Consider the following 11,865-nt stretch of genomic DNA (forward strand, 5'->3'; position numbering starts at 1 on the left):
AAATACTTTTTTCCCCATAATTAAAATAGTTTGCGGTTGTAATTTCAACAAGATTTTGCCTTATTTTCAGGCTGTTCTTAATGTTTAATTAGAAACATTTTAAAACAATTAATTACCAAGAAATATAGTCAGTAAATGTTGTATTATGAATAGTAATGCTTAAAATTACAGAAATGTACTGTTAGTTGTTTTTAATTACATGATTTTATGGACAGAGGATTTATAATAATTTGTGTCTGAGGAAAAAAATTGGATATGACAAAGAAAATGTGATTCATCTTTCAAAACATGTAAAAAAAAAAAAAAAAACTTGAAAAACTACTGCAGCCGTTATGGTAATTCATTTGATAGGATTTTTCCACCTTGTCAGGCTCTCAAACCGCTTCACATTTTAACTACTCATTCACCTGATGACACAGCATTAGGAGTTCAGTATCTTACTGAAGGATACTTCAACATGTTCACAAAGGGGATCGAACACAGTCTCAGGGACACTAGAGAACCACTCTATCACTGAGCCATGCCGCCACTGTTTTGTTGTTGTTGTAATATTAGATCACATGAAATGTATATTTGGTCACCTTTCCCTATATCTCATTAGATGTCTTTCAACATAAATATTTATACAATGTCAAAGAATGTTGCCATCTAGGACATTACTGTAATTGTAGTTGTTAAAAAAAAATAAAATAATATATATATATATATATATATATATATATATATATATATATATATATATATATAGTCAATTAATAACAAAGAATGTATCGTATGATTACAAATATTTAATATCTAATTTCACAGTAATTTTAAATGTTTTCCCCAGTTTTAAAGTTGCATTTACAGTTTATTCCTTTAAATAACAGACAAATATTTTTGAAATTAATATTAATTTGTGGACATATTTTACCAATAAATATATATTTCTAATGCATATTTTTTTGGGTCAAAGAACAGAAATTGTGTTTTCACAGTTAGAGTAATTTCATATTATTTTACATACAGTCTATAAGATCACAGTCTATTTTTGAAAATAAAATAATATTTTAAAAATGTAGGAAAAATCTGTGATTTTTTTTTATTTTTATTTTTTTTATAACAGTGTAGCCAAAGTGACTGAGACCACACTGGCTGTTCAAATCGCATTTGACATAAAGGCATGGATGCGTCACATTGACCTTTGCCTGAAACATGACAACAACTAAAATACACAAATACACATTTTATAACTACAAAATGTCACATTTTCCAAGTGGTACTTATTTACTGAATAACAACGCAAAACAATTAATAATGCCTGGAAGTCAGTCAGAGGAAATCTAGTTGGCAGAAAGAGACATGTAATGTGTGACAAAAGTAACTGTAACTGCGTTTGCTTCTTTTTTTTACTGGCTGAATTGAACTCAACAGTGTAGAGAGCTGCATCATTTTTCTGTCCCTCATATCTGCTCAAATCATTTGATACATGAATGCATTGCAGTACGACGTTTGTGGCTATGACGGCCTACCTTAGCCAGTGCATCTTCGTCCATGTGGTTCTTCTGCATAATGTGCTGCAGGGCAAAGTAGATCTTCTCTTGGAGTTTCTGGACTTTGCGGGGCTCCATCAACCACGGACGATCTGAAAAGGGAAGTTGCAAATTTACTGCTGAATTTTCGAGATATATCATTCAACTCTTTCGTACCATTTCAGTTTTCTGGACAAAACAAAGCCCAAGTTGATCAGCCTTCATTCGATTGCTGCAATTATGAGTTTCTTAGATTGAAGTAATTTCTGCCACTACAGCATGAATTTGTTTGAAATGTGCTTTTTGCCGCTTTGATTCTATTACAATTAGTGTGCGTTCACTGACCTGTGGAAATGAGGACAGCTGCCGAGAAGAGAGCGATCTCCTCCTCTGTCAGCTGCAGCGAGCACAAACTCTTGGCAAAGTCAAACACCGCGCTCACTAAGTCATCACAACCTTGAAAGCAAACACAAAAGACGAGGACAGAGGAGTGGAATAAAGTCATTACTCTTACTGTCGTCCTTAATGCTCAGAGGAATACAACTATTTTACAGGGCAAATGATCCACGCATGCATTTTCCCTTCAATTGGCCCTGACTGTCATTCATACCTGACAGAAATATACAGCCAATTATGTCTTACCTAGAGCTTTAAACATCTGCATGCCTCCATACTTGCCCTCAAAGAGCACAGTGTTGTTGAGAGGGTTGAAGGCCCGGCACATCCTCACCAGGACGACCTCTAAACAACCTGAGGGAGCCAAACAGAGACCGTTGGAGCCGGAAAGTCTCCTTAGGTGTACACAAGATGAGTAAAAAAACAATAGTTGTGGACTCACCTGATTTCAGCAGGAGAATCTGGTCGTTTTGACACAGTTCCATAAACCCTGAGATGCGCTTGGCGAACTCCACCACATACTGGATCGCATGTGTGATCTGAATGGCGCACTGCTGCCACAACACGTCCCGAGGCTAAACCAGAGCACATCATTTACTTCCTTACAGTCAGGTATGTTGTTTTCTAATATTAGGGCTGGGTTTAAAAAAAAATCAAATTATCGATATCGAATCGATTTTCCTTTTCGAGCTTGATATTGATTCATAAAACCATGAATCGGTTATTTGACGATATCTTTTCCTCATACATCTATAAGAAAATAGAATTTTAAAGGCCGAGTTTTTTTTTATGTGTTTTACTTTTTTCTTGACATTTACTTTACACATGAATTTAAAAGTACTCTCTTACATTTATGAAAGACCCAACTTATTGTACTTTCAGACAATTCAGAATATTTTCATCGGCACGGTAGTCTAGTGGTTGGCACATCCGCCTCCCAGTTCTGAGGACTCGGGTTCGAGTCCAGGCTCCGGCCTTCCTGGGTGGAGTTTGCATGTTCTCCCCGTGCCTCCGTGGGTCTTCTCCGGGTACTCCGGTCTCCTCCCACATTCCAAAGACATGCTTGGCAGGTTAATTGGACGCTCCAAATTATCACCTAGGTGTGCGTGTGAATGTGGATGGTTGTCTGTCTCTGTGTGCCCTGCGATTGGCTGGCAACCAGTCCAGGGTGTACTCCACCTACTGCCCAAAGCCAGGTGAGATAGGCTCCAGCACCCCTCACGACCCTTGTGAGGACTAAGCGGTCAAGAAGATGAATGGATGGAAAATATTTTCATTTCATCCTTACTGCTACGTGAAAAACACTTATGTCCATTTTTGTCTTTTGGTTTTATTTTAATTAATTAATTTATTTATTCTATATTTTTATGTTTTGGGGATGAAACTGAATGCAGACATCCCAAAAAATATAAAAATCTACAAGAGTGAGGGGAAAAATGGACATATGTTTTTAAAAATGAACACAAGACATTTTCATGTTTTTGGGATGTAACTGAATGCAGACATCCCAAAAACAAAAATCTAAATGTGTTTTATTACATAGCAGCAATGAAATATTTGTGCAACACATAAGTGATTATAACACTAAATCATTTAACCAGTTACATTTACTTATTTACTTCCTTCGCAAAATTTTATTTGGAATTTAATGTTTGTGGAGTGTTTATGATGTCTTTGATATTTAAGAAAACTTTATGTTCAATAATTAATCAGTATTGCATTGAAGTCAAGTGAATCCAATCAGAAAAAAATCAAATCGACCTGAACTCTTGTGAATCAAAATCGAATCGATTGAGGAAATCAGAATCGATACCCAGCCCTATTTTACATCATAGCATATTTGTAATTAAAACCAATATACTGTATGCATCTCATTGTTCATGAAGGATATGAAGTGTACAATCAATGCATGTCATACTGCATTTGCATGACACGATAGAGTCTAAATTGTTGACATCAAACGTGAACAGTGTCATAAAAACAGCTCACCTTGCTCTGATACATTTTGACTTCCTCATAGGAGTGTGTCTGCCAGGCCAACTGCTGCAGCTCCTCTGAGGTGTACTGACACGTCTCGAGATGAGACTTGATGATATTCTGAGCAATGCGGTCTGGGGGACAAGAGGTAAGTCAATTCAGTATCTGCCTAACGCTCAATAGAGTAGTACATTTGGTACATTTGTCAATCATTCTGACACGCATTGTGCTTGTAGGACTGATTTTCCCTTCTAAATATGTCATGTCAGATGTCATCCTTACCTAGTTCTCCCATGCTGACATTGTTGTGTCCCAGTTGACTGTCCTGGTAGCCTCCATAGCTGAACAGGTTGGGTACCGGTGTCAGGTCGTACACCGGTTCCTGTTTAATGTGCTTCATGCCTGACATGTCCAAACCTGACTGGTCTGGTGACGGCTGGGTGGAATCCATCCCATAGTAGCCCCCCGGAAGTCCACCGCCATTACCGTGGCCACCCTTGGGCAGGTCAATGACATGACCGTTGGCGTAAGTGCCCCCAATCTCATGGTTGAGGGTTGACAGTCCATTGGTTAGGCTAGATGAGTAAACGCGCGCCAAAGCTTCCGCTTCCCCTGTCTGTTGCTGCCGCTGCTCCTGAAGTCGTGCCTGGTGCTTTTGGACCTCTGCGTACAGACTGTCGCGTTGTTTCTTTGACATACGGCCAAATTTAACCGCTAAAAAAAAAAAAAAAAAAAAAGAGAGAGGGAAAAAGACGCACAAGATGAAGAATTAATTTTGAGGAGTTAAGGAGTGTTAGCGCATCCTGATAGATGAATTAGATGAAAAGGGCTTCACCACTATTGTTAATTTCGTTAACGAAAACTAAAAATCTTTCACTGGATGATAACTGACTAGGCGAGACTAAAACCTCCATTAATAAACAATAACTGTGTCTAAATATGTATTCATTTTGTGGACTAATGAAGACAATACAAAAATGTATTTCACTAAATAAATACTGGACATTTTACATTATGGACATTTTAGTTCACAAAGACGAAAATTCCACAATCTGATCCGTCACTAAAACACATAGACACACCCCCTTTCAAATCTGTGGTGTTTTTTTAAATAGCAAAACTAAATTAAATCAATGGCTATAATGTTACAATAATGTTAAAACAACCACAAACTAATGCTGACTAACTCACTAGCTTGTAGCATGTAGTGATAGTAGCCTGATATATATTTGTGTGTGAAGTTGAATTTGTGCTAACTGAGATTGTTGTCTACTGAAAGGTTTGGATCCCAAATGCAGACACAAATAAGATTTTCTCCATTTATTCACATCGAGAGGCAGAAACTCAGAGACGCTGTACACGGGACAGTTGGACAATAATCCGGCAACCACACACAATTCTCAGATTGCACCTACAGACAGTGAATCGTAAAGGACTAAAGAACGACATCACATAGGTCCAGGCATCACCTAAAGGATTAAAGGCTGACATCACGAACATCACGTCTCGTAAACAGACACTTGTTACATCAGTACCTAAACAGACACATAACAGGTCATGAACTCGCGCATGCGACCCAGGCCATGACAGAGATATTTTATACTGGTTGGGCAACTATGGTTTCAGTTGGATTGCAAATTAGTTAATGCAGACAGAAGTATGAGCTAAGCTAGGAGCTGCAAGCGAAATATACACACACAAAAAAGACGTTTATCTAAAATTCATCATGATGCACTAATTTTGCACATACTAATTGTATGTTTAATCAAACAAGTTATAAACTGTCCATAACTTATAAAAAATAAATGGATCCAACATAACAGTATGAGTTCTTGCCAAGTAGGTGGCTATTCCACCAGCAATTAGCGGCAGATAGTCTGATCTGGTGTGTTCTTCCGCCAAGTTACCAACTTTGTTCAGATTAAGGTTCCTCAATAACCTTTTTTTAACTTGTAGGATTATAGTGTTTATAAAATTATTGATTTACTCCATAAACCCTAACTTTCAGGCACTATATATGTGGTTCATTAGTATGGCTTTGTGGATACAAGATCCAGCTTCACTTTTAAACTAAGCACATTGTCACATATTCAAATTTGACCTTTTGTTTGAACAACTCACCTCAAAAAGTTAATGACATTTGAGCTTATACGTTAACAATTGAAAACATGTATTGATGTGTGAAAATATGTTATACACTTAAGTTACAGTAACAATGTTTGAACTATTGTTTTACAGGGTACAGTAGTTAACACAAATCACTTGGGCAGCTACAGATCTAAAACAATTCATGTAGATGAAATAAATTAATACGCCACACAATTTAAAAAATGCAAAAGGGTAAAATGATTGTCCTAACTAAGAAAGACAAATAAAATGATGTTTTCTAGGACGAAAACAAAGACTAGTGATGAACTTATAGTCGACTACAACTTGACTAAATAAAAACGGGATGAATTTGACAAAATGTGCTAAACCAACAAGTGCAATTGAAACTAGGGATGTAACGATATGCAAACATCACGATGCGATATTATCACGATATGAAGGTCATGATACAATAATTATCACGATATTGTGGGGGAGTTAGCGATATTAAAAAAAAAAAAACACCACAATGTTGTAAAAAAAGAGATACTAAAAAAAAAATAAAAAATAAAAAATATTGTGCTTTTGTACATAACAGCAAAGTATATAAACCACCTAAAATCTCTAATAACAATATTGAGGCACTTACTTGCTAATGCAAGCACACATTGATTGCTTCACAAGCAAATTAGTTTAGTTTAGTTTAGTTTAGTTTAGTTTAGTTTAGTTTATTCATTTTTTCCTTTCGGACACATTACAGTTTACGTCAATCACATCACATCATTTGCAACATTGACATCCGAAAGAAGGGCTGACTGGTAGAAGCCGAAGCTTATTCGAGACCCGTCCCCATCGACCCATTACTATAACGCATCAATCATATACATTATTTAGAATAGTCATTAATTTTTATCGTTATCCATCCCACACTATCCCAGACACTGCTCGCTCAGTTCATCTTGAATGTCCGTGTGTAGATTGTGTAGAAATTAGTTTCCCCTTCATCTGACAATTAGCATAGATTTTAAACATAGAAGGCCAAAACATCCCTAATGAAAATTAAATAGCACTAATAAACTACTAGAGGGTGCTAGAACTGCACAAATGGAAATCAACCTGACTTTTTTTAACAGATGTATTCCTTTTAAATATTGTGAACATGATGACGACGAATATTGTGGCAGTTTTAATACCACGATATCCCGATATTGCCCATATCGTGACATCCCTAATTGAAACTGGACTAAAACTGAGACTAAATTTAAACCCGGCTAATAAAATGAACTCTACTCACCATCTCTGGACATTCCTAGGGCGAGACACTTCTGAAGGCGGCAGTGTTGGCACCGGTTGCGGTTTGTTCTGTCGATGAGGCAGTTCCTCTGGCGGGGGCAGGAGTAGGATGCGTTGTTCTGCTGACTCCTTCTGAAGAATCCCTGTTTGCCACGTCAACACAGCGCATCAATACCCACGCGCAGGTAACGGAACAAAACCGACAAACTGTTCTTCCACTTGATGAAGTCTTACCTTACAACCCTCACATGTGATGACGCCGTAGTGGATCCCTGATGATTTGTCTCCGCAAATTTTGCATGGTATTACTTCGATTTGGGCTGAAAGCGCAGAAAGCATATTTTTAAATGTGAGGTGAAGTAAAAGCACAGTGAGAGGACTGAAACTGCACAAAGCTTAACTTGCTAACTAGTGTAAATATTTTTAGAATCTCACTATTGGCCTATTGGAGGGTAAAAAAAAAAAAAAAAATGCATGTAACCAATTTGGTATTAAGACCCCAGTGAAGTGGCAGTGTGCATGTGTCTATGCTTAAGAGTTATGAAAACACTGTCACAAGGGCAGTGTGACATGCAGACCTCGTGTGTGTCTGCAGGTGTCTCTCTAATGACTGCGACCACATGCATGCTCCCAAGCACACACTCAAAAACACCTCTGTGACAAGACCCAATCTTCTCTTTGTATTCTACTTGAAGGAAACCCCCCTGCAGGTTTGTAATGTTGCCCATCGTGAAAAAAAGATGTTGCATCACCGCTGACTCAAAATGTCCCCACTTTTCACATTTAACCTTTTCTTTGATCATTTGTTCCTTTTCAAATCTAAATTTACTATATTTATTTCCCGTTTCAAATATTACTCACTGTGTATAGGCAGCTCCATGTACAGCCAAAACCAAAGGCACAGTATATAAACAACAGAAGCTGTTTCAGTTTCAATGCAACACACAAGCGCACCTGTTGCTCGTGTATTTGAGCCGATCATCCATCGTCTGGAAAGCGAAAGCTGCACTTCCTGTTCAGTGATACGTCGATGAATGCAGTGATAGGCAGGTCTGTCTGCTGAGATGGCACACTCTCTAAAGGGATTATGCAGCCCATCTAATCCTAAATTATTTCCCAACAAGCCGGTGGTGCTGAGCTGTTGTAAACTCTGGGAAGATATTCATTCAGCATGCAGTTTGTCTGACATTTGGCTAGTTTTGTTTTGTTTGCTGAAAAGAAGAAGAGTTGAAAAATCTATCCACATGCTATTTGCATGCCATACTACTACCCACAGAAATTTGCTAAACTTCTGATGTCAAATTGCTCATGGTGTTGTTCTACACCACTGTGAAGTACAATGAATGGAGTAAAAAAATCGTCTCTGACTAGGGATAGGCGAATACCGATACCATAATATCGCTATTAATGCTGATACCCGGACTTATTTCAAGGTATCAGTGCTTATGATTGGCCACCCTATTGTGACCGTTTCATGATCAATTACTAGAATTTAGAAGAATTAAAGGGGCTGTCTGCCGGTTTCACTCAGGAAAATGCACTTTTTAAATATAGGATTTAAACAAACAAACTACTTCTCAATTTATAAATATGGGCTTTTCATAACGTGTGGAGGTGATTTTGTCCTAAACCCCCACACCCCCAGCAGGTATTTTGCCATTTTGTGTTTGTTTTGTAAACAGCGGGCCATTTGCGTGGAAAGACAGTGTTTACACCCCTCCAGCCAATCGCAGAGCAGGGGGGGTGTCGCAAATGGGGCCGGGCGAATGTGTCAGCTGCGTGACGTCACTCCCGCGGCAATTTGAAAGCATGCACGGATTTTTTATTTTTTTTTTACTCACTCATTCACACATGTAAGCTCCTGTGAGTGAGTGAGTGAAAAAAATAAAAAATAATCCGGGCGTGCTTTCAAATTGCCACGGGAGTGACGTCACGCAGTTGACACGTTCGCCTGGCCCCGTTTGCGACACCCCCCCCCCGCTCTGCGATTGCCTGGAGGGGTGTAAACACCGTCTTTCCACAGAAACGGCCCGCTGTTTACAAAACAAACACAAAATGGCAAAATACAGGCTATGGGTGTGGGGGTTTAGGACAAAATAACCTCCACACGTTATGAAAAGCCCATATTTATAATTTGAGTAGTAGTTTGTTTGTTTAAATCCTGTATTTAAAAAGTGCATTTTCCTGAGTGAAACCGGCAGACAGCTTCTTTAAATTCAGGCACTATGGACCAAAGGACTGTTTTGGCCTGTCCGGGACATTTCAACATTTTCCTTCCAGCTAAGCCACGAAGGCAAGCTCCTATCAGTGGCATATGCAAATTTTGCTGTGCGAATACCCGCTCCTGATTGGTGGACTGTTTCCGCGGACGTGTTCAGAGTTTTAGTCCTGTGTCTTGTCTGCATTTGCCAATTTGGCTGTGCGAACGGCCGCTCCTGATTGGTGGGCTGGTTTCACACTTGTTCCCGGTTGGCTGCTGTCAGTTTTGAATGTTGCGTTTCCAAACAGCAACGGAAAAATTTCGGACCATACCATTAAGGAAAATGCTAGTTTTTAGGTCTTTCTTTAAAATTATCTTCCATTGTTTTTTTTGGGGTTTTTTTGTTTTTGTTTTTTTGGTTTTGTTTTTTTTGGTTCATGTATCAAAAGGACTCGTGGTATCGGTATATAGTATCGGTATCAGTAACTACTCAAGAATTGAGTTCACGTTCTGGTATCGGTCTGAAAAAATAAGTGGTATTTAAGATCCTTAGTGTTCAAAATGATGCTTTACTATCTGATTTTAAAACAGCCCTTGTTTTAGCTCTTACTATGTTGTAAAGATGTACCCAATGAAAAAGTCACAGTGAGTGACTCAATGCTCCGTACGTGTTTTTATCCATACTGATATCTATACAGCATGTTACATTTTATGTGCGCTCACAAATGAAATAGCTGTGTGCAGGAATGAGTGTTCAGTGTGTGTAATTGGATAATCCATTATGAGGATCAATGGAGACAATTCTGACTAATGCGACTGCATAGTTATAGGCAGAAACTGCTGTCAACAGTAACACACTGTAGACTTGCACCTTAAGTGGTCCCGTATGCAGATGAATGAATCCTTTATTTGTCATCAATGTGATACACGACAATAGTTTACAGGATCACCATTGACTAACTTTTGGATCCATTGGGAAATTAAATTCAGTCATTTTTCTCAGAATAATCAAAATGGATTTTAAGTGTTTTGGAAAAGAGTCACTCAAATGTACAAGTCAAACAACAGGTCATTGTGTTGCTTTGTACTTCTGAGGAGGGCTATTGGGCATTTTGACGAATATCGGTATCAGCCTTTTTTTTTTTTTTTTTTTTTTTTTTTTTTTTTTTTTAAATATAACGGCCTACAAAAAGTTAATCTAAAACCTTTTTAATCTCAGGGAATCATTTATTTATATTATATGTTAACTTTATAAGAAATGCTGCTGACCTCGGAAACCTTCTGAATCATTTGTTTTTGTTCAACATTAAAACAAAAAATGTGAATGTTTAAGATTTCAGGTATTTTTAAATTTTGGAGAAAAAAAAAACTAGAGAGAGCTATGGTATTTACTTAAGTTTCCAACTTTTTAAGACGTACTGATAACCTTGGGAGCGCCCTGAACATTTTAGTAGAAATTTAAAAGGGTGTCTATTGCTCAAGATATAAATAAATAAATAAATAAATAAATAAATAATAAAACTCTACATTATGACACGTCTGAAAAAAAAAATCAATAAACATGCTTTTAAGACATTACAACAAAGTCTAGATTGGCATTTGTATTTTCAAAAAGTTTGACCCCAATATCTTTTTTCCTTCTTTTTACTGAAAATGAAGATCGGCTCCAAATATGGGTTATCAGTCTCCTTGACTACTAATAATTACCATCAGTATTGGCCCCCCCAAAAAAACACATTGGTCTATATCTATTTCTTAGTCTGTGGGTGAATCAGTGATGAAGGGTTTACACTTTTTTTTTTTTTTTTTACTAAATCGAGCACCACTCAAGCTGTGAGTTATGGTGCAGCTCAAGACCTGACCCATTTCCACCCATTCCTGCCCAACTAGCTCTAAAATGGGTCAGAGCAGACAACACATGCGCGGGGAAGTCAAGGAACACGGCCTGTAAGGCACTTCGGATAGTCTGTAAACGGGTCTGTTGTGTCTGGGACTATGTAGATTGGTTAGCAACATGTTTAAAATCCTCTTACCTTATCTTATGATTGAGTTTATTCTTCTTACTTTTGCTGCTGTTATGTCGATACGTGTACAAGATGAGCACGTGTTGACAGCTCTGATCCAGTGATTACAGTATATCTATATTCACTGTATGTCCTCTTACCCCATACGGGATTGTACTCCTCTTTGTACTATATAATTATGCCCAAAGGAGCACAGGCGTGTGGGCATGAGCATTGTTTCAGTCAGCGTTTGTGTTCCAGTAAGTTTTCCCACAAATACAGGGACAAGAAAAGTGAAGTACGTGTACGGCACGTGTGCGTGTTTGCAAATGTGTGTGTGGGTGTGCGCATTGTCGGCCGTGCGCATGTGATGCGCTCATTGCCAGCGGGGACTGTC

The 11,865-nt window shown here is 38.1% G+C and overlaps 1 protein-coding gene across 6 annotated transcripts in view; it reads right to left on the reverse strand.

Moving 5' to 3' along the window:
• Positions 1 to 11,865, reverse strand: part of rorb (RAR-related orphan receptor B) — a 35,244-nt gene that overhangs the window by 4,535 nt on the left and 18,844 nt on the right. The window contains exons 1-9 of one of the 6 annotated variants that reach the window (XM_077520807.1): positions 8,220 to 8,319; positions 7,500 to 7,585; positions 7,267 to 7,408; positions 4,167 to 4,598; positions 3,897 to 4,018; positions 2,350 to 2,482; positions 2,154 to 2,261; positions 1,857 to 1,967; positions 1,512 to 1,624 (exon numbers count right to left, since the gene is read on the reverse strand). In XM_077520807.1, coding sequence (XP_077376933.1) covers positions 1,512 to 1,624; positions 1,857 to 1,967; positions 2,154 to 2,261; positions 2,350 to 2,482; positions 3,897 to 4,018; positions 4,167 to 4,598; positions 7,267 to 7,408; positions 7,500 to 7,585; positions 8,220 to 8,247 — 1,275 coding nt within the window. In that variant the 5' untranslated portion in view covers positions 8,248 to 8,319. Of the gene's footprint in view, positions 1 to 1,511; positions 1,625 to 1,856; positions 1,968 to 2,153; positions 2,262 to 2,349; positions 2,483 to 3,896; positions 4,019 to 4,166; positions 4,599 to 5,075; positions 5,905 to 7,266; positions 7,409 to 7,499; positions 7,605 to 8,126; positions 8,320 to 11,865 lie in introns of those variants that run through there. The other 5 variants (XM_077520809.1, XM_077520810.1, XM_077520808.1 and 2 more) reach the window with 5 other exon arrangements.

The sequence above is a fragment of the Festucalex cinctus genome, chromosome 5 (genome assembly GCF_051991245.1).
Source record: "Festucalex cinctus isolate MCC-2025b chromosome 5, RoL_Fcin_1.0, whole genome shotgun sequence".
NCBI classification, from domain to species: domain Eukaryota; kingdom Metazoa; phylum Chordata; class Actinopteri; order Syngnathiformes; family Syngnathidae; genus Festucalex; species Festucalex cinctus.